Raw genomic sequence first — 24,119 nt, 5'->3', positions numbered from 1 at the left:
CTTCTTTAATCCTTTTCCTTCTTCTTTCCATCTCCTACTTTAATAAAATTCCCAGAGTCAGCAAAGCAAGAATCAGACGCTACACCTTTGCTACGTCACTACACTAACAAGCTGAAAGGAATCTCTGTGTGGCAGTCTGAGTAATAATAATAATAAAAAATAGTGCAGTCAGTCCCCATTGTGAGGAAGGGGGTGGGGAAGTGGAATAACATGTGGCAAATTTTGGAAAATAAAAAGGTGGTTTCATTGTGCAACGCCCCAGGGTCTCCTTGATTCTCCATTACTGCCTCTGGTTTGGACTCCCAGCAGTGGCTTGTGGAGGGAACCTCCAAACCACACAGCTATGGAGCTGCCCGTGCCCCCCATCATGGCATCCAGCAATAGTGCATGTCTCTGCTACAGTTTGCTTCCCATTGCCTCGGCAGAGAAAGCCAAGGCTTGTCCTGCTTAAAGTGTGGGAAAACAGGAGCCATGTCAACAACATTTGCTTCCACAAAGGGTGGGGATTAAGCAGATTCTGCCCCTTTCTATAGTTCTCGATAATGATCACCAACAAACACTGGGGGGGGGGAGTATGCACCAATATCCTGCATAATATTCAGCTGCAACTATAACAATAAGGTTATTAACATAAACCTAAAATAAGATAACATGTAAATACTGGGTTATTTTTAGCCTACAGTACAGTAATCTGGATAAAAATGACAAAGGGATAGCCTAAATTTCCATTCCCTAAACAGACTTCACTTGCCTACATTAGATCGCCCTTCAATGCAAATCTTAACCTCCTGAGGAATAAAAGAAGGTTTGGGAAGAGTCAACGGTGGCTCCTCTTCAGACTTCTCTAGTTTCCGTGTTTCAGGGGCTGACCATCTCCTCTTCCTAGTTGCCATGGGCTTGCTAGGTTCTGTTTTGGTGATCAGAGATGTTGCAGGCAATCCCATTTTATCTGGAAACTTCAGTTCACCATTCTCAGATGACATCTTCGCACTTCCCTGATCAATCCCATTTTCCTGCTCTCCATACCTATGTCTACCACCAGTTAGACTGTCATTCTTAGAGTGCTTCAGCAAGATGCCAGCTGAATCCATGGGCTGGCCCTTTTTAATTGAGCCGTTCTTCAGATTCTTGAGCGTAAGTGATACGCAGACATCCCCAACGGAGAGTTTGGAACACGACAAATCAAAGAGCTGGCTTGTTCTCTCTGGGCAGCACGATGACCAACCTTGTCCAAATACAAAAAAGGGATATTCTACCAAGACTTCAACACTGACCTGCAAGAGAGAGGGAAATGAGACAGGAGAGAGGGAAGACACAAATTTGAAAATGTGCATTTGCTTGTCCTTAAAAGCTAAATGTCAAAACCTGATTCCAAAGGTCACCTCTTCAGCAGAAGCTTACTCCCACCGCTCTCAAGGGTGGAGACGTTGGGGGTTGTTACAAGAGGTTTGAGCTTGTACCTGCTCTCTACTCTAGTGTTTCTCTGAGACATGAAGTGGCTTTGGACATTATAAGAAAGTAGGAAAGGTAGCAAAAGCAAATCTCTTTCCATACACTTCCGATTTAACACATTAAAGAAACCTGCATGGGGAACGGAATACAAAAACTCCAGATGTGCATGCAAACCATGTAAGTTCCATTGCTGCTTTTCTACACCTAAAGTCACCTTCAGCTAGGTAGAAGGACAACTTTCTCTTAATTGGTGGGATGATGTGTGCCATCGGGCATAGACATGAAAGCCAGCAACGCAGCGGCCTCCTTGTTCTCATGATTCCATGTGGGGTCTTTGCGGGGGATCCTAAAGCACTTCCATTTCTTTCTTCCTCTTTTTTTCCCTTAACAGTATATTATGACATCTAAGTAACATTAGGTCAAAGCATCCCAGCACACTTCACCCACTTGGCTAGAAAATACTATCCATTGGCATGACTCTTCCATAGGATACGGTTACAGAAGTTACTGTACATCTTAGCATTTATTAAGAACTACATAGGAGCAATTTCATAAGCCTCTTCAGCTTCACAGTGATTAATCTCAAGGAAACTTTCCTGTAGATAAATTAATAAATGTTAGAGGTGGAGAGAACTGTAAAGGAAACACCAAGTCTTTGTTTTCTCATATATTCTTACTGTTAAGATAGTTTCAGACAGGTAGCCATGAAAGTCAGTAGCAGTTAGTCTGATGGTCTTTAGGGTGCTGCTGGACTCTAATTTTGTACTTTTACCTTAAATTAACTACATGACAGCAAATGCAAAGACTGGCTTGGTTCAGATGCAATGTAAAACCGTGGTTTAATTAAATTAATCATAGTTAACTGATGGTGCAAAACCCATGGAACCATGCGAACTATGCTTAAAACCAGGCTCTGAAGCCTTTTGTTTCATTTATTTAATTTGTACTCTGCATCATCTTCCCTCAGGGGACTCGGGGCAGCTTAAAACATTTAAAACACAATAGATACAAATACAAAACAAACAAACAAATACAATAAATAGAGCAATAAAATCAATTAAAACGTCAGAATTTTTTAATGTAATAAAAGCAGACAGGTGTAAGAAAACTCCGTTTCACCTTGGCCCTTCACTTTAAAATCTTAAGAACAAAGCCTCAAAAGTCTTAAAAAGCCTCAACCAGAAAAGCCTTAAAAAGCTATAAGAGGTAAGAGTTACAAACCTTGAAGGGGTTATAAGAGTTAAAAGTTAAAAGCCTTGCAGAGTATGAAAGAAGCAGATAAAAACAAGACAGTAAAACAAAGCAGAGTTAAATCCTGCAAAAACTCTCTCTCTCGTTTCCTCTGCTCAATCCTCTCACCACTCTGCCACACCCTAATAAGAGAGGGAGGGAGGAAATTTCTGATGGGACGAATTGGCTCTCGTGGCCCCTTTAGATAAAGGTGGAGTGAAAATTGGATGGAGAAACATTAACAATTTGAGATATGCTGATGAGACCACATTAGTGGCAGAAAATAGCAAAGACCTGAAACGACTACTGCTGAAAGTTAAAGGAGAAAGTGTGAAAGCAGACTACAGCTGAACACCAAGAAGACAGAAGTAATGACTACTGGAAAATTACTCAACTTTAAGGTGGACAATGAGGAAATTGAAATTGTTCAAGACTTTCTATTCCTTGGCTCCATCATCAACCAAAAAGGAGACTGCAACCAAGAAATCAGAAGGCAATTGAGACTGGAAAGGGCAGCCATGACAGAGCTAGAAAAGATTCTTAAGTGTAAGGATGTATCACTGACAACCAAGTTCAAGTTAATTCATGACATTGTATTCCTATTACTCTGTATGGGTGTGAAAGCTGGACAGGAAGAAAATAGGTTCCTTTGAAATGTGGTGTTGAAAGAGAGTGTTACGAATACTGTGGACTGCCAAAAAAACACACACAAATATGTTGGTTCTAGATCAAATCAAGCCTCAACTGTCCCTAGAAGCTAAAATGACTAGACTGAGGCTATCATACTTTGGTCACATTATGAGAAGACAAAAGTCACTGGAAAAGACAATAATGCTAGGAAAAGTTGATGGCAGCCGGAAAAGAGGGAGACCCAACATAAAATGGATTTACTCTATAAAGGAAGCCACAGCCCTCAGTCTGCAAGACCTGAACAAGGCTGTTAACGATAAGACATTTTGGAGGTCAGTGATTCATAGGGTCACCATCAGTCAGAAGCGACTTGACGGCACTTAAAGCACACACACAAATCCCTATGGAACAACTGTATGAAGTAAAGTGAATCTGTATACAACCCTCTTGTGGTCCATTAAAGGTAAAGGTCCCCTGTGCCAGCACCGGGTCATTCCTGAACCATGGGGTGACGTCACATCCTGACGTTTACTAGGCAGACTTTGTTTACGGGGTGGTTTGCCAGTGCCTTCCCCAATCATCTTCCCTTTACCCCCAGAAAGCTGAGTATTCATTTTACCGACCTCGGAAGGATGGAAGGCTGAGTCAACCTGGAGCCGGCTACCTGAAACCGACTTCCGTCAGGATCGAACTCAGGTCGTGAGCAGAGCTTGGACTGCAGTACTGCAGCTTACCACTCTGCGCCATGGGGCTCCCTATCTGGTCTATTACAGAACTGGAATAGAAGCACTGGAGTTCAGGAGCTGCTGTAGCCTAGCTTGACACATACCCCATTCTATTACTTTCAAGCCACACTTTCACTTGTCTAAACCGTAACTTCTTACTCATAATGGTATTCACCCAGGTACATGCCAGGGACAGGATCCCACTTGTAAAGGCTATCAGCTATGAGTCAAACACACTACAGCCACACTGTATATAAAAAGAATATATAGAAGGGCACAAGAAGGGCAGATAACTCTCGAAAAGAAAATATCAAAGATGCAGGTTGCTGGGAAAATTCTCATCACCAGTGAAAGTGAAATAAGGTGTTCCTCCACAGATGAGTTAACAACAGTGAGTTCTTATCATGGAGTTTCTAAATGAAGTGGCCAAAAAGTGAGTAATTTATATAAATTTAAAAAGCAACATGAAATCAGTATGCTCCTTAATGAAATAAATGAAAATAGTGGGAATATATTAACAGTATACCAATATAGCATTTGCTTCTATTCATGGATTGTATTTAATTATCTTTAGAACTTTGAAGCACACAACAGTGCCTGGTTTGCTCCTATTTTTAATTAATTAATAATTAGCACCCAGATTCTGAAGTCAATTCACTGAGCCCTACAACAGCAGTGCAGTTTTCAGTCATCTCAATGGAGCGCCCATAAAAAATATTATTGAAATTATCCAAGGTCGCAGAGCATCATATTTTTTTTTAAATGGTGAGTCAGGAATTTAGAGATTACAATTCATAGAATCATAGAGTTGGAAGGGACCTCCACGGTCATCTAGTCCAACCCCCTGCACAATGCAGAAAATTCACAACTACCTCCCCCACCTCCCCCAGTGACCCCCGCTCCATACCCAGAAGATGGCAAAAAACCTCCAGGATCCCTGGCCAATCTGGCCTGGAGGAAAACTGCTTCCTGATCCTAAAGTGGCAATTGGCATTGCCCTGGGCATGTAAGAAGGGGCCACGAGAGCCAATTCGTCCCATCGTCCAGCAAGTGGCCTATGATCTGATTCTAAACAAGACTGAGGCAGGGCCAGAGGGCTGGATGCCACCAATAATTTGCATCACTCAACTGGGGGGAGGGTCATGATGATTCCCTGCTCCTGTGTTGCTACTTGAGGTCCTCTGTCACCCAGCATTTGGGGGGCATTTGGGGCTGCAGTGGGGGGGGGCAAGTGGAGAAGTCACAGTCTGCTAACAAAAACTGTTCTATCAGTGGAGATTTTCTGCAGGATCCAAAGAATTATTTCTGATATGAATACTTGTAACATTTCTAGATTTACCTCAATAACTTTAATGTTAATTAAGTTTATGGTATCATCCATTTGAGAAAACAATCCCAAATTCAATGTTCTTCTTTGGCCATGTGTGGAACTTCCAAATAGAAAGCAGGGAGAGCTTTTTTTACATCTGCAGCAAGTGATTTTTCTACTTTCTGACCACAGAATCAAGCTGCAAGAATGAAAAGCTAAGCCAAGGAAAAGGGCAAGACACTGGTACAATGAGAAAAAAGACTAAAACCAGATCAGATAAAATGCTGGAGGGAACAATGCTGAACAGATTAAGGGCAACCTTAAAAGCACTTTCCCATCACAGTCTCCTTGTACTTTGTTGAAATCCATGGAGACTAAACCTCGATGCTTCCTTTTACTTTATAAATAGGACATTCACTGCAGAACGCTCAGGTCATTTATACATGGGTACTTTCACTCACGTTCGCCCCCGCTCTGTCTTGGTTGTTCCTTGGAGTTATACATGAGCTTCCCGTCCATTAGAGATTACCTCGCTGCCAGCCCTCACAAACGTCAGAACTTCCTGTTCTTCTATTAACTCGATTCTTCCAACTCCCCTGAGCTCAGCCTGGGTGAAATCCACATGCATAAGGCAAAGTGCGTGACATGGAAGTTTGGGGGAGTGACGTTACTCTCACAGACAGCACTACAGCCAATTACAAAGCAGTGTGTCAAGGGGTGGGCACTAAAATGCTTCCTGCTTCCTGTGAGTTCTTTCTGAGCAGAAGAAAGGGTTTTAGAAACAAGGTGTTTTAGAGTGCTCTGTTTTTTAAAATGTTTTTTAATGTGGCAATTGGGTTTTGTGGGGGGCTTTTCTCTCACAGTAAGCACTACAGCCAATTACAAAGCAGCATTCGAAGGGGTGGGGACTCAAATGCTTCTTGATTTGAGCTTGGAGACTGCTGGTACATCGATTCCCAACAGGAAAGTGTGGGTCCAGCGACAACGAACCCCAGGTAAAACTCCCTTGCATAAATGACCTCAGTGTCCAGTTAGCATCACAATGATAGGCACTCCCTGTTTCTCAAATTATGGCAAATCTATGAACAGTATATATTTTGAAATTATTACTGCTTTTATTTTACAAGAAAGTTGCTTAAAATCACACATGCAGACCCTGCTCCTTCACAGCTTTTTAAGATTCCCTATGTAAGATTCAAACTTTTTTTGGACTGCTGCTTTCTCATGCTACTGTATAATGACTTGTACATCTAGGTGTTTGCTCGAAGAACCAGTATCTTCTAAATTTGCCATTTCGTCTACTTAATTTACTATTTTTCAGTAATATGCAATTTCATAAGTTTAAATTTTCTCTCTACATTTTGTAACTAATGCAAGTTTAAATATTTCACCATTTAATTATATTGCTGGATGGGGTGTTTTGTTGTTGTTTTAAATTGACTGATCTCAGCCTTGTTGAGCTACTGTGTAGTTACCTGTTATATTTCTAAACTTTCTTGAGTATGAAAAGAATGATTGGTGGTGACAGCATAAACTCTCATCCCAATATCAAATGAACTCTGAGTTATGCAGTTGAGAATCTAAGAAATATTAGATTTTAATTAGCTCTTCCTTACTTCCTAATAGCATACATTAACTCAGTGCACATGAATATATTTTTTATCAGCAGCCTTTGTTCTTCTCTCTTCTCTGTTTTACGTCCTACTTTGTTCAGCATTTGAGTTGTAAATTCCTTAGAGTGGGAATCTCTCTTACTTTGGTCTTCAAAAAGCCACACCCCTTTATAAACTAAGACTGAACCAGAAGTGGGGAGACCTAGATTCCAATCGCGGCTCTGCCATGGAAGCCAGCTGCAGCTGGGTGATCTTGGGCCAGTCGCACATTCTCAGTCTAACCTACTTCACAGCATTATTGTAGCGAGGATAAACTGGAGGCGAGCAGAGGAATGCAAGCATTGGGTCCCCATTGGGGAGAAAAGTGGGGAGAAATTAAGTTAAAAAAATAAAAATAAAAATATTTTAACTTTTGAATTCCTACATTTGTTTTCTTGATGAAGCCCATGGGATGGATTGGAAAATAATCTAATAAATAAGTAAATAAATCAACCAGAATACACTTGCTTTTACAAAGCAGAAACTGGTGACTTTTCAATAAAAACCACTCTCATCTGACCCAGGGCAGAGAGCTGGAAGGATGGCAGCACACATCACAAGCCTAGGAACTTCGCATTGCTGATTCTGACAAGGGAATGCATTTGCATTGCCCAGGAAGACTGTTAATATTCTGTGTATGAGGAACATTTAAAAACAGGTGTTACATAACAATAATAATAATTTAACATGCATACAGCACTCTTGACTTGTTCAAAGCAATTGTAATAGAATATGTAGTAATCCTTACAACAGCCCTGTAAGACTGGCTAGTATCATTATCACCATATTGCAGACAGCAGGGAGTAGGTTAAGACAACAAGTGACTTGCCTAAGGCCACCTAAAGAGGTATTTGAACCAGGGACTTCCTGGCTTACCACACCTACTCCCTTAGCATAATGCTACACACCTACTCCCTTAGCACAATGCTAAACAGAGCAGCCTATTGCCAACACACATGGTTATTTGTGGTCTAAGTAGACAATAGATACAGCAAATACAAAACAGACATCTGGACAAATTAAAAAAAAAAAAGAACCCTTGTCAGCAAAACAGTTGCTACTCAAGAGGGGACTTGGTAGATTTGGAAAAGGACCCAAACCCTGGAATATACAGAAAACCTAAATTAAACACATATCTCTACACAACTTTCTCTGAATTCTGGAAATATCCCTTGTGAGAAATGCAGCTGGTAGAGTATTTTAAGCATGATGATGTCAGCTAGATTTTGATAGGCTTCTACAAAAAGTTTTAATGGGGGGCGCCATGTTCCTTTCTACCAGGCGATGGCGCTCTCTACCTCCCCAAGGGAAGCTTTTCTGTTGTGCCAGTTCTAGCTACACAGGGCATCTGGGAAGGAAGAGAAAACACAACAGACAGCTGCTTCCATACCTTGACTACTGGTGCAGAGAGGGCAGTGTTATGACAGCAGCAGAGCACCGGGGGGGGGGGGGGAATCTCAAAAAGGAACCATATTGTGGAGCCAGATAAATAGGATTTCAGTCTTTAAATATTTCTGCAGCTCAGAATATACATTTTATCAAATGTCTGGAATTATGAGAAGCAGCAAGCAAAGCCTATCTGCTTTTTTGTGATGAGAGCTTTCTTCTGGTAAGTGAATTATGAAGGAATGTGTCTCCCTTTTCCTCTTTGTATCTGTGCAACAGACCACACTCTGCTTGTGGGGCTTCCAAATTTTACTTCACCTTGCACCAGTTTGAACTTTCTCTCTGCCAATCCTTCTACTACGGCATTTACACTTGGTTGCCCAAGCTGCTTTTCAGACTTGAAAACTTAATTTGCAGCTGAGCTGGGCCATGATTTGGACAGGTACTGTGACATGGAGGGGTTAATACTTCCCTCCTACACCATTTTCCTAACCTGAAGGGGAGGGGGGGATTGTGAGCAGTGGGTTGAATTGCAAGACTTGGTGATGCATAGGGTTGTCAACCTCCAGGTGGTAGCTGGAGAACTCCCACTAATACAACTTATTTTCAGGTGACAGAGACTAGTTCACCTGGAGAAAATGACTGGTTTGGAAGGTGGAAGCATTCTACCCCATTGAAGTCCCTCCCCCAAACCCCACCCTCCTCAGGCTCCACCCCCAAAATCCTGCAACAGGCTAAGGAGGAAGTAATGGATCCAGCTTCAGGCTTGTGAGAGCAAGCATCCAGAGGAGATAGAGAGAGGAACCAGGCGGTCCAACCCCTCCTCTCCCCATTCTGAGGCCTGGGGGAGTCTGGGGACCAACACCTACATGAAGGCAAAAGGACAGGCTTCAGGGCTGGCCAGGGGGGAGCATCACACACATCAGCAGAGTGATTCGGAGCTTAGAGATAGAAACACAGGAGACACAAGCAGCCTATCTACCTGCTGGGAGATCTCTTTCTATGACCTTCTGAGCCAGTCTCCTAGATGTTTCATATACTAGTGTACATGCTGATTACCCTACAACAAGATTAACTCATGCAAAGGGCTCTCCGCACTGAGCATGAAAAAATGCTCTTTTCAAAGTGGGATTAAAACTTACCACACGGTAACTGCAGCCAACATCAGCAAAACATGGCTGCTACATCCACCATAATTCCATGCATAACTAATACATGTATTTGCCAAGCAGGGATGAAACAGTGATCTGCTGTGTTTCAGTGGTGTTTACAATGCACATATTTGACATACCAATCATGAAAAAGATGATTAGAAATAGGACCCTGTGATCATCTATAACAGAAGCCACTATAACATTAAAAACAAGGATACGGGTTAGTTCAGACACAGGGCTGATTCTCCCTAACATTCTTTTGAATGTGTGTGCCAACAGTGTGGAGAAAAAGAGTTGGTTTTTATACCATGTCTTCTTTACCATAAGGCATCTCAAAGTGGCTTACAAGTGCTTTCCCTCCTCACCCCACAACAGGTACCTTGTGAGGTAGGTGAGGCTGAGAGAGTTCTGAAAGAACCGTGACCAGCCCAAGGTCTGGTGACAAGCACCCTAAGAGCGTTCCCTGAGCTATGAGTACAGGTTACTGTGAATGGGTCTATCCTATGGGCCTGGTGTAAAGCCGGCTCCATGTGGAGGAGTGGGGAATCAAATCCGGTTCTCCAGATTAGAGTCTGCCACTCTTAACCACTACACCACACTGGCTCTCAGTGTGATCTTTTTTGGAAACCTGAAACAAACATGATGAAGTGCATATGAGTAGAAAGATTTTGGATACTTTTGGGCCAACACTTCATGGCCACATGTTTATTTCCTTTCAATTTTGTTGCACGCTGTTTCAGCATTTGGTCCCTCCGTGTGCTTTACATACATACAGACTTGTGAATTGCACCACTGAGATTTTAAATTAGTACTGTTAAATTGAACCCATATATACTTCTAATAAGTTTGATTCAATATCCTGGCTGAAGAAAGGAGATAGCTTTGAGAAAAGATCGCAAGGTATCCAGGTGACAAGATCATACAGCAGATATGCTTTATCTTCTGCTGAAAGAAACTTGCAGGACAAATTAGCACCAGGTCTATGATGAATGGGAGCCATGGTACAAATTCAGCAATACAAAAGGGGAAAACGGCTCCATATAATGGAGGAGGAAAAGGAAGAATGATTGAAAAGAGGAACTGTGTTTAAACCAATTACGGGAAGGTCAGAACCTCTTTACTGAGATTCGGAGATTCAGGAGTGACAGACCACAGGAGGCCGTGTGGATTCTGCCACCTGCCAACATTACAGAGGGAGGAGGCTGGGCATAAATACCTCACTAGTCTAGAAGCACCCTAAGAGCATTCCCTGAGCTATGACTACAGGTTACTGTGAATGGGTCTATCCCATGGGCCTGGTGTAAAGTAGCACGTTGGGGCTGGGAAGAGGGAAACTTTGATAAAAGGAATGGTGCTTCCTTCTGCCTGGGAGAACTATCCATGTCCATGAAGGGTTGAGATCTTCCACTCAGTGCCTGCCTCTCCTCCCTGGCCTGGATGCTGAAATCCCCCAAAAGAGCTGCAACCTTGTAGACAATTTGATGTTTGTATTATTTTATTGTGATGTTTTCTATTTGTTAGCTGCCTTAGATGTCCTTTTTGAACACAACAGATGGTGTACATATAACTAACTAAATAATAACAGTGTTTCCTAGTGATTGTAGATAGATCTTCAATGGCCCTCACTTGGCAGGAAATGGTTCTGCCCAGGCACTTATAAGGGCTTGTCGGCAATGACCCCTCCCCACACCTGAGGGGAGGGGAATGTGTGCCGTGTGTAAGGGAAGAGCAGTTTAAGAGTTTGGAAGAGATTGAGAGAGAGGGGCCCACAGGCAAAGCTAGGCTGGAGCACCTTGCCGTGAAGGGATCTCTGTCTTTCTCAGGGGATCCGATGTGGAATAGCAGATCTGCTTCCCTGCAGGAGTGCCTATTTGCCCCCCAATGTGCTCTGTTTGTGTATTTGTAAATAAACTACCTAACATCGCAAGTCTCCAGCACTCTGTCCTCCAATGGGAACCAACCAAGGTAAGAGCTGCTTTGGGAATATCTCATCACTTACAGAAGGGGGGGAAGCACATAGCACAGAGAGAAACTGGGGGAGGAGGGGGAAGCCATGCAAATCTACACTGCCTTATCCAGTTTGCTTGGTGCTTCACTTAAGGCGGATTTTCACTGAAATTAGGAAACAGTCTTCTCACAGCTATCATGTTAAACAGTGTATTTTAATCACAGAAATTTAAATTTCTAAACCACTTTGAATTTTTAGCCTTTCCCAGATTCATAACATGGAGTTGGGGTTTATGGCAGAGAAATGGGTTCACCAAAACTACCTTGTATTGCTATTGCTGCAACCATAGTCAAGCCCCTTCAGCCCCCTCTCCCCACCTGTTCATTCTCTTCTGCTCTCTAAAGGCTAAAAACCACACGCCCCGTTCCCCTTCCCCTCACCCCCCCCAATCTCATTACCTGTGCTCGGTGCTCTCCAACTGCAAACTGTATCATGGCAATGCCTGGATTATGGCTGTCGTCAATCCTTTCTACGGTGCTGGAGTCTATTTTCAGATCACCACTAATTTCTGCACTCTGTATAAAGTCTTCGGTTTTTAAATCTTCTACCTTCTTCAGCTCTCCGTTGGCCAACTGAATAATTGACCCTTTCATGAAGTAAGGAGGCAGTGTAGGAGGAGCGGCTGCTGATGACGGGATGGACTGGACCAGGGGGAGATGGATCTGCGCCTGCACCACGGCTGCTTGGTAAGCCGGCTGGCTTGCTAGTGACTCAGCACTGAAATTCTCGTTTTTCGGAATGGTGCTTGTGACAAATGTATGAGGCACTGCTGCCAACTGGGGAGATGAAGTCGAGTCGATGTCTGCACTGCCAACTGGTATTAACAGGGGCTGGGTACCAGGGATCACCAGGTGCTGTGGCAGATTTCCAGGGTAGCCAAATGCTTGCTGTTGACTGCTCAGATAGCCGATGACTGGTGGCTGAGTCCCAGTGTAGAATGCCGCAGTAGGTAATCCGACCGAGAGCTGCTCTGAGGCGCTGTGGGTGGTCTGGATGACAGTGTGAGGGGACTGAGTGGCAACTGCTTTCACCCCTTCCTGGCCCATAGTTTGCTGCGGAGACAAAGCATAAGATCGGTGAGCTGTTTTTCCTAAATGCAAACTTCCCTTTTCATTGAGAGCTGAAGGAGGTGTTTCTCTGTTGGCGGCCTGCTGGACCTCCATATCTGCAGTAGGTGTGCTGCTGTTGGGGATGACCATAATGGAGGACCGGACGCTGGAGGAATCCCGTGCGACGTAATCTGCAGGACCCGAGTGGACCACCACATGTCTGGCCTCATAATGATGAGATGGTTTATTGCCTGATTTGACTAGAGTCATGTCTGAGGACGGTGAGATGCCATACCGCCTGCTCTTCTCCATCTCCCCATTCAGTATTTCTTTCACTTGCATAGCCTGCAGCCTGCTGCTCTCAGACTTCTTGGTGGACTCCCTGGTGACAAAATGGCCTCCAGAATCTGCATACTGCACCACTACCTGGGAGGAGGGACCGAGGGTGAACGTGTGAGGAATCACTGTCTGGTGGGGATGCAAATGGACTGGGATGGCTGGAGGAGAAACATTTCTGACGGCACTCTGAGGAGAGCTGGAAATATGGACATATTGGTTTTGCTGGGTCGGTGAAGGAGACCCTGCTGTGATCAATCCAGGTGTCCTCACTAGGTGCGGCTCAACTTTGTGCCCTTGCTGGCTCATGCTGGCCAGCAAAGTGGAATAAGCCTCCAGCTGGGAACGCTGGGATGGAGTGGTTGCAATGGCAGTGGCAGAGGATGCGGCGCCAGTTGCAGAATTGGCTGTCGGGGAAATCAATGGGGACGGGATGAATCCGGCGTATGGTCCACTATATGGGGGCCCAACGAACTGGAAAGTGTGTTGCAAGTGTGTATACTGCACCGGGGAGACAGGCGTCCCTGCCTGCGTGAGTGCAGGCGGGTACACTGTGGGAAGTGTTGTGGTGGCTGGAACAGACCTAGGAGCACTAGGTGGGGAATAGTCGATTCCCGTAGATAGTGATTTGTGTAAACCTATTCCCTGCTGTGAACCAGCCTCCACCGAACTCCCTCCAGGCCTGTTCCGTCCACTCATGCTGCTCTGGCTGCTGGTTGTGCTTGAGAGCCATGTTAAGTTATCTGCACGGTGATTTTCAGTGGCCAGGACTAATGGCTTCACCTCAGAAGGCAGGCTAGTGGAGGGGATCTCTCGCTTCTTGGGCGGCAGGCATTCATTGCTTCTCTCTTGGTTGGATTTCATTTTTCACTGTCCCCCTGCCCTCCACTTCTGTGGCTTCACTGCCTGGCTGGTTCTGATTTCAGTCTGCTGAGCAGAAAGTCACATTTGATTTCTGAAGGGGATCCAGAAACTTCATGAGGAATCATCTCCCTGTGAACACAATCCTCCACAAGTTGCTCTGGAACAAGAGGGGAAAGAGGGTGGGGAAGAAAGTAATTAAAATCACAAGAAAAAGTTAATGACTATAATTACTTACTTTGTTTCAGAGCTCCAAACTATGAGATCTATAGGTAGCATGTAAAACCAACATGCATTATTTTAATCAACATTATTTTAGCCTCAATACATTCCCAAAGGTAGTATCTATTTTAAAATATGTATACCCCCACAGGTTCCAGAAGAATATCTCTGAGGCTGCCACATTATTCATATTTACTTGAGAACAATCCCACTTTATCACAGTATGACTCACATACTACATCAGGTACTTTCGGAGAACACACAGCACCCATTACCTACTCCAGATTTTAGTGGAATAATATGTATAAGTAGGCGGGTTCCCAAATTACTGTAACTTCATATTGAGCCAAACAATATAGTAAAGACTAGGAGAGTAAGTAAAACTAACACCTTTCAAATTATAAAGAGAGTTTAAAATTTCTGAAAGAGTACTAGAACAGAAATAACATGAAGGAGAAGAAGAAGAGTTGGTTTTTATAGGTTGACTTTCTCTACCACTTAAGGAAGAATCAAACTGGCTTACAATCACCTTCCCTTCCCCTCCCCACAACAGACACCCTGTGAGGTAGGTGGGGCTGAGAAAGCTCTAAGGGAGCTGTGACAAGCCCAAGGTCACCCAGCTTCATGTGGAGAATTGGGGAAACCAACCCGGTTCACCAGATTAGCGTCCGCCACTCATGTGGAGGAGTCAGGAATCAAACCCAGTTCTCCCTATTAGAGTCCACCGCTCCAAACCATACTCTTAACCACTAAACCACACTAGCATTCAATGTTGGAACACGTGAACCTGGGCCTATTTCACAATCATTCTGTTTTGCTTGAGTCAACACCACAAGTTTTTTTGAGTTACCAGCCAGGAATGCCTATCAAATTCTCCACGTCTGAAATTTCTTTACAGAGTTTGGAGGTCTAAATTACTGCATGTGTGTGTGTGTGTGTGTGTGTGTGTGTGTGTGTGTGTGTGTGTGTGTGTGGTGTGTGGCACTGTATCTTTTTGCATGACATTCAGTGCAAATATAAGTTCCTGTGCATTGGCAACTTGTATGGAATAAAAACCACCACCTGAAAATTATGGCAAACTATGCATATCCCAATTCTAAAATTTAGTAAATTCCAAAGCAGGCAGCAGCAAAACCATGGAACTTCAACAAAATAGGGGATATCTGCCAGTTCCCTTTACCAGTTTGCACATATCATCTAGGCTGGCAACCCACAGTTATCCATGGCTCTCTGTCAGTCAGGATTTCTAATTCCTAAGAACAATCACAGGAATCACCCTCTCTTGTAGGACTCAATGTATGTGCTAATATTTATAGATTTTTATTTACTTTATTCCTATACCCCACTTTTCCCCCAAAAAGGGATCCAAATTTGAAAACAGCTTCCAGCCGTTCCCTGTACGCCGTTAAAGAAAAAAAAGCCATTTTGCAGCTTTTTTTGTTTAACGGGGCCTTTTGCCCCATTGAAAACAGTGAGGCTGCGCCGGCTAAAAAGCAGGAGCAGCAACGCTGATCCTGGCGCCAGCGTAAAGGGGCGAATGGGGACAGGAAGCCGCCAACTGGCTGCTCCTCCCCCCGGCCCGCCCTGGGAATGCTCCCCCCCCGCCGGCGCGGCAATTCTCCACCGTGGCCTGCACCACAGAGAGGCCACACCGGCAGAGGGATGAGGTGTGGCTCCAAGGCACTTGGGCGCCGGAAGAACTGCCCTTGCCGCCAGCGTAAGTACGTCCTGATGCATGATTACACGCACTTATGCTGGTGGGGAGGTCACGCCTCCTCCTAAAAGGACTCACCCCCCCCCAGGAATGCGCAGGAAGAAGACAGAAACTGAAACAGACAACATGGGATATGGAGTACTGCATCACTGTATACTTCACAGGAAATTAAATGCTACTATCAAGATTACATGTTATATGACTCACTTTCACCCAGAAAACACTTAGTGATTAATGTGTTTACACTTAATGCATGAAGGTGCTATGAAACACATGATTGAAAACACTCAGCCTAAGAGTGCAGCGTGGCTAGAACTGGGGCTGCACATAGGAAACTTGGGTGCAAGCCTTTCCTCAGCCCTGAACCATTCTCTCTTGGGAAAGTGTAAAAGTTTTTGGGACTGACATGAGCTTCAGACCGCACCCAGAATTCCCACAAAGAAAGCTCCCCCCACCCAAGAATTCAAGACTGGGGACACCTCCGTGCATGTAATGGAGATATGCACCTGCCCCATTTAAATAATCTGAGGTAAGCACCTGCATTCATAAGAGCTCTACGAATGTGTTAGAGCTCCTGTATAAGGGGACCTATTAATCAGATCGAGAACTTCTTGAAACCAATTCATGGATTGGATCCAGCCAACTTTTCCTATTACCTTCCTTATTACAGCCCCCCATGTCTTCTAACCATGCATATCCCATGATTCCCTGCATAGCCGGTTTGTGGTCTAAGGGCACCTCCCTTTTTCACCAGTGGAAAAGCTGGTTGGATCCAACTCCATGTGTCTGGGGGGAACACAATTAAAAATACGTGGAACAGGCCTCAGAGTCCTTATGTAGGTCACCCCTCGAAGCTGTGATTCCTAATTTTTTTCTAAAAGATATACATTGGCTGTTAGTTTAATAAACCTCACAGAATTGTTGTGAAGTTACAATCTGACAAGGATCTTGCCCTGAGCTCTTGCAATGGGACATGCAAGAAATAGTGAACAACACAGCAAATACATAGCAAAATTACATATGATCAATATGAACAATATGGAAAACGCACTCTCTCTCTCGTCACCACCTGCATCACCTCTGAATGTGGAGGGCACAGAGAGCAGGCCTTGAGAAGTAGAGCTTAAGGGCATACTACTGGGTAGTACAAGAGGAGATGGTCCTTCAGGAGGCGACGCTGCTAATATTATAAAGATACTTCCAAAATTAAATGTATTTATTATGCAAAATAATAATTCTAAGGAAAATAACAACATAATCCAAAAATTATTGTTTTTTAAGGACAGCAACATAGTAAGGTTTTTGTTGTTGTTGTTGTTTTGCTTGATGCAATAGCCATTTGGGAGTTACTTTTAGACACCAGTACAAGGGACAAAGGAATGTCTATCTGTGTGTGTTAAGTGCCGTCAAGTCACTTCCGACTCATGGCGACCCTATGAATCAGCATCCTCCAAAATGTCTATCTACCTGCAGCTATTTTCAGCTCAATAGCAGAACAGTTACTACAGCCGCCTCCTATGGCTCATAAGGAACACAGCATGGATTTGCAGAGAATTAGACTAGTCTCATCTGTTGCCAGATCTCCTGGAACATTCCCAGCCAACTCATTCCTCCCACCCTTCCTTGTGCTTCATTAAGTTAATCCGGTGTTCATTCACTCAGTCACTCATTGAAAAATGAGAGAGAAAGAGAGAATGACTTTTGTATACCAGTACTGGCTGCTAGCCAGCGAAATGCACAAGCAAAGGAGTAGGCCAATCTAACGTACTCCAAATGAATGCCAAAAGATGACACCGGACAGCATAAATTCCGACACCTTTTAACGGGACCAGTTTGACAAGGGGATTTGTTTGAACGTCTCCTTCTCTTCACAGCCTGCTAAAGGCAACAGTTCTGCTCTAGAAACAAAATGCAGAATGACAGAGAAGAGGCCTCTCCTTTCACACTGAGGCAGCCAGCGGGGAGGAGATGGAGCCACCCAACTTGCAGGCTGCAGCACAAGAGCAACCGAAGCACAGCAGCTGCGTTCATGTTTAGTTTTAGAAGAGGCTCTAGTGAGTTGAAAGCCCAACACCACATGGATGCAAAGAAGTAACGCACCGAAGAAAAAGGTGGGGGGGGGGGAAGAGGGAATGAGAGCCCCCAAGGCTCTGAGTAGTTTAAAAAATATTGCCACTTACATCTGACTGTTAGGAGTGGAAAATAAAACAAAACCATTTTTCTTAGCAGTTTTCAAAGATGTTTCCAAATCAATACTAGGATCCCTTCCTATGGAAAATAAAGAATAAAACCCTCATCTAACTTTCAACACTGCACTCCAAAACACTTTGTGCAGGTTTTCTAATAGTTTCAGTGATTCTCTGGGTACCCCAACAATGCATATTGCTTCCTTTTATGGCAAACACATAAGCACGTGCGGGGGGGGGGGGGAAGCAGAAATTAAATAAAAGAAGTGGCAATGGTAATTGTATTATAGCCTTAATTGTAGCCACCTCCGAATTTTTACTTACTGGATTAAAGGTGGTGGTGGATAAACGATTACTATCCTTAATGGGACTGGAACTGGAAACAACTGGCTCTTTCTAAACCTGCAGTCCTATGCCTGTACGCTTGGCAGTGAGCTGCATTTAACTCAGTGGGTCTTAGTTCTGAGTCAACATTTACTGGATGGGACCTCAAGGCTACAAGCTCAGTTTAAACTGTGGGTTCATGGCTGGTTCCAGTGTTGGGAAACACTCAGACAAATGCCTCACAACTCCTGCCCCACTGTGCCTCCCTCTTCTCTCATCCCCAGATTGAGTGTCTGTACAATCGACCGCTACTGCCACTAGCTAGCTAAGCGCCCCCCCCCTCCAGTAGCAGCCTGGAGCTGCTGTCCAGGGGAGGGAACTGAGATGAGGGCCATGGTGAATCCCATTTGCTGACAGTCAATGACCTGCCTAGAAGGATGTTGAACCACGTGAACGATCAGAAAGGGACAGCAAAGGGACTGTGATGCCAACACTAATTCTGGGTGGCCGAGGAGATGCTGCCAGTCAGGGAAATAAGCAGGTAGACGGGCAAAAGCAAGCAGGCAAAAATTCCAATGCCTACCCCAAAGAGGAATGAGTGACCACTCAGGGTGAGCAGGCAACAGTGGTGATCAAGTTCTGATATACTCTCTAGTTGTTCATCCAAACACTATTTCTGTCAAAAAAAACAACCCCTTAATCCCCATCTGTTCAGTAGTTCTAGTTTGTGGACTTAACAATTTTGGGAAATTACAAAACTCAATTTTTGCATATAATTTTATGTATAATCTTGTGTATACAAGATGTCTACATAAAAAAGCAAGGGGACTAATCTGCTTGGCATAACATAACTCATGTAGGACACATGTGTTTTACTCATTACTCTACAACCTGAGATAAAACAGGACTAAGTCTCATATTACAGCTGATTTATTTACTGCATTTGAAAGGCCAAAAGCAGTTTGTTTGCCTGAGGATATGGAAGGACTGAGACAAATATAAATCTTGGTGCCTTGTCTAACTTTCGGTGAGAGAAAGAAGAATCAGAGCAAGAAGATATTCTGAATGATTCTTCCTAACATCCATTCTTCCTAACATTGCTAGATGTTGTATGCTGCTGGTATGGGCAAGAATATCTACAGATCCTGATTTTTTTTAATGATAATTTTTTGTGCATGCCCATGGTATTCACATTAGTGGTTACATAATGAATTAAAATTATCACTTTCTTGCTAGTGAAAGGCTATTTTAAATTCAAGCAACAAAACCTCAAATCAAATAATGCCCTTTTCTTGGTCTCTGGTTTATTATGGCACGAACACACATACTCTTGTGTGTAACATGCCGTCAAGTCACAGCCAACTTACAGCAACTCCAGCAAGGGGCTTTCAAGGCAAGTGAGAAGCAGAGGTTTGCCATTGCCTTCCTCTGTATAGCCTTCTTTGGTGGTCTCCCTTCCAAGTACTGACCCTGCTTAGCTTCCAAAGATCTGACGAGATCAGGCCATCCCATGCTGCCTTCCATTCGGAAATCTGGCTTGTGATTTCTGATGGATCACATTAATGTGGCCCCCAACTAGCTTGCCTCCAACCCCATGGTGCAAGCCAGGTGCTATCAAAAGAGGCCAGAAAGGACTTGACCCAACTAGGTTTCCAAGGATACTGATTATGGGAAACAAAAGGTGCCCCTCCCTTCTCTTTCCTTCACAATAACAGTTTACTCAGAGTTGTTCTTCAATGGGCTAGTGGAGGTAGGAATAAACAAACGTAGCCTATGTATATAATTGCAAAGCAGGGTCTAATGAAGCAGGGGTCTGATTCACAAAAGCTTATGCTAAAATAAAATTTAGTCTTTAAAGTGCCGCTGGATTCTTGTTTATTTTGGCCCGTGTGTGTAAGAGAAAAACAGATGGAGACAGACAAGAAGAGGGCTTCCATGAAATCAGTGCTCTCCCCCTACATGGATGCTGGTGAGAAGTAGCAGTCTACTCAGCAGATGTAGTATTTAAAATCTTCATATAACGCGTGCTTTCCCACATGTGTGTAGCATCTGTCTGTTAAGTGCTACAGTCACTAGGAATACACAGCACTCTCAATAGTCAGATAAATGAGGTAAGGAGCTTTTAAACATTACGCTGATCAGATAAGAAGTGCTTTTGGGTAGTCTCCACTGGAGGGCAGTAGTACTTGAATTGATTTTACTGCAGACATTCCCCCTCTGGCTATGTAAGAAGGGTACTAGATCATATTTTTAAGATCGCCAGTAGAAAAGGATGACGCACAAAGTCAGTTTGAACCACTGTCAACCTTTCCTTTTCCCCCATCCTATGACATCGTATTAGTAGGAAAACAGGGGAGGAAAATCTTTGCAGTCAGGGAGAAAGAAGATAGTCGGGACGAAACTGTGCAATTAGCCACTCAGCAGGGACAAGCAGCAATTCCTTGTGGCCGAGTTGCTTGGTTAGGCTGCTCAGTTTTTCTGGTGATGCACAGATACACTTATAATGGTGCATTGAAACAATTTATTGCGGGCTACATTTTTTAAAATTTAACTTTTCTGAAAGCTTTTTCATGATCCAGCTTCAAAAATATAGTAACCCTCCAATCTATTATATTGTGCTCTAAAGTCATATCTCACAGCACCTGGCAAACTGACTTAATAAAGCCATCTGTCTATGTTGAAGTAATTCTTTTTTGTCATACTACAGTTCCATCTGCTTCAATGAACCCCATGAATGTCCATAGTAGCCGAATTGCCCTCCTCCTTACCCATGTGAACACAGGGTTGCCATGTTCAGGGAGTACATCAGGTTCTTTAACAGTAATAGTACAGTTATTTTTTTTTAACTGTTAGCTAAGTTTTCCATTTTGTGAATAAACTGAAAACCAACTGCAATATATTTTTTCTACCCCTGAAGGTAGTCTATGGAGAAATGAAACATCGGGCGGGGGGGTGGATCTCTGAACAGCAGTAGTCGGATATCCATTTTTCTGCTCATGAAATATTTCCAGCAAAACCTATGCAGATTTTGAATTCTGATGTAACTGTTTGCATATGGATTCCTCCACAGAGTGCTGACTGTACAGCTCTTTGCCTGGCAAACCAAGGCAAATTTCTATGCCATGGTTGCAAAATGTCTACTCTCTTTGGACAGGTAGGGGGAAAAAACCAGAGGAAGACATTATTACCTACATATCATAGACTTATAAGGCAAGTATTATTATTCTGCACATATATAAATTCAGAAGCATAGAGCTATAAGAAGCTAAAAGCTTCAGAAGTATCTGAAGAAGTAAACTGTGACTCACGAAAGCTCAGACCCTGCCAGAAACGGTTAGTCTTTAAGGTGCTACTCGACCCTTGCTCTTTTCTACTGCTGCAGACAAATACAGCTACCCATTGTGATCTAGCTTCAGAAGTGACATACCCACAGATCTTGTGAAACCTTCTGGCCTGGTTGTAGGAGTCGCCAAGATCCAGACAGAGTCTATGGGCCGGGTCTCAGTGTGAGTAGTGCAGCCACATATTTCTACAGGGATACAATTGTAGAGATGTGTGACCTCACACACTTCCATATACAACTGCACATTCCCACTGGCAATTCTGAACGGCACAATGTCAAGGAGAAGCACAGCCACGTTCAAGGAAATTATTGCCAAGGAGCTGAAGCTGAATCAGAAGATAACTTCTATCACACTTTATATCCTTAGTTTTTGTTTTCTTTCTTTTTTCCAGCCCTTATTAGATGTGACCTTTGCACACCCAAGTTCCAAGTTCATATGCAGAAAAAGGAGTTCTGCATATTTTAGGGCCTTCTCTATGCCCCCTGCAGACATTACCAGTGTAGCATTATTTGTATGTTGGCTGTAAGACGCCGATGAAAACAGACACAAACACCAGAGATCAATTCTACAGCAAACAGTAATGAATGCTGAATTAAAATCCAGCTTCTTTTGTACATGGATACAGAGGCAGCAAATATACAAGGTGAAGGGGAAGCATTATTATGGAGCAAGCAGGTGCGTGTTGCTAGGTTTCCTCATGCTCCATGTCAGATGTCACGGAGACGTCTGTCAGTCAATACACTACTATTAATAGCAGCACAGTAATAAAAATGCCAGAGAAATGCTTATACATGCTTCAGGTACTGTCATTTAACTTTTAAGGATAAATCTATTAATTGTCTTATTTGTTATGTTATTAAAGAACTTGATTTAACACATATGGATTAATCCTTTGATGGACCAATACAACTGATATCAACAAATAGACTCTCCCCCCCTACAGAGTACATATTTCAGTCTCATTGGGGATCCTCTAAAAATACATGCATTATTTGAAAACTGAAATGTATCTGCAGGTATACTAAGGCTGTTTTCTGACAAGAGTTTAAGTGGCTTTGAATTTTTGCCAGATCAGCAGCTTCACTGGTAAGCAAGCTACAAGTTTAATTTTTACAAATGGAGAGGGGACAGTCACCACCACCACCACCCCACCTGGAGTGGCTGGCAACTCTACTGCACGTACACACTTATCAGGATCATGGCTTTCAAGATGGACTCTGCATATTTTTAGGAGCTCACATCATCTCCTGCCAGAGTTAATTTGATAAAATACTCTGCTCTTTCAATGTGCCATCAGAAGATGGAGGACTGATGTATTAGCACAGAGCCAGTTCCGAGCTATAATGGGTGCTTTACATTAGTATAAAAGCCAGATGATCTAACTGTTTCCTGGGAAACAGCTCAAGGCCTGCTTGATATATACTGGTAAACCTTCTGGGAATAGAACTGCAAGTTTCTTCTAGCAAATACTACCAACATTACTTATTCAGGACCACTTTGCACAAATACTGTTATTCCAGTTGTGATTATATAGGTAATACAAGGCACAGATTATTAAGCGTGCTCATTACTTACTTCTTGACTGCTGTCAAAGAAGCATACATACTAATTGCATTCATCTTTGAGGATGCACAGACCATGAATTCTGTAAAAATCTGAACCAATGTCATTAGATAGGAATAGATTTCAAAGGTGACCGATTCTAATGGATTTCCTAGTGCTTTAAATTCTAGACAGCAATAAAAATATTAAATGCACTGCTGGTATGGGTCCTGATAGCAGTACACGGACATACAGGTACTTCAGTGGGATACACAACTCTGCAGCATTCACAGTGCATACGTAATGCACAGTTGCTTAAGCAAAGCACATTGTCAACAGCATTCATGCATCCTACTCTTCATTCTAAAGCACCTTTCATACCTGCACACACCCGAATTGGACCTACCTCACCCACTAGCTCTCTTGAAAACATGACCAGCAGTACCCTAGATTTACATGAATCCTTTAATACCCGTGGACCAGCCTCCAACAAAAGGGAGTGGGCCAATGCAAGTGTCTATAAAACATTTTACCTCCCATCTCAGTATGTCTTGCATTCCAGACCCAAAGGGCAATTTGGAACTAAGTTGCTTTCAGCAGCAGAACTTGGCCATTTTATGGCAATGATAACTTGCTTGCTCTGGTATTTATTGATCTCTATGCTACCTAGGGTTGCCAACTGCCAGATAGTAGCAGGAGATCTCCTGCTAATTCAACTGATCTCCAGCCGATAGAGATCGGTTCACTTGGAGAAAAATGGCCGCTTTGGCAATTGAACTCTATGGCATTGAAGTCCCTCCCCTCCCCAAACCCCACCCTCTTCAGACTCTGCCCCCAAATTCTCCCGCCACTTGAGAAGAGGGACCTGGCAACCCTAATGCTACCGGGGAAAGGGTGATTCAACACAAAAACTTTTCAGATTTATAACTGTATACGTATGAAAATGACTTGCTTCAGCAAAAGCCCAAGACTAAGTCAAGTACAATGCAAAACAC

General features: G+C 43.4%; 1 protein-coding gene across 1 annotated transcript in view; it reads right to left on the bottom strand.

Annotated features, from left to right (window-relative positions):
* Positions 1 to 538: 538 nt before the first annotated feature.
* ATXN1 (ataxin 1) overlaps positions 539 to 24,119 on the bottom strand; it is a 109,180-nt gene continuing 85,599 nt past the window's right edge. Inside the window, exons 3-4 of the mRNA XM_056854809.1 lie at positions 11,945 to 13,952; positions 539 to 1,274 (exon numbers count right to left, since the gene is read on the bottom strand). Coding sequence (XP_056710787.1) covers positions 744 to 1,274; positions 11,945 to 13,795 — 2,382 coding nt within the window. The 5' untranslated portion in view covers positions 13,796 to 13,952 and the 3' untranslated portion in view covers positions 539 to 743. The remainder of the gene's footprint in view (positions 1,275 to 11,944; positions 13,953 to 24,119) is intronic.

This window comes from Euleptes europaea, chromosome 8, assembly GCF_029931775.1.
Source record: "Euleptes europaea isolate rEulEur1 chromosome 8, rEulEur1.hap1, whole genome shotgun sequence".
NCBI lineage: Eukaryota > Metazoa > Chordata > Lepidosauria > Squamata > Sphaerodactylidae > Euleptes > Euleptes europaea.
This window is presented reverse-complemented; position numbering and strand designations above follow the sequence as displayed.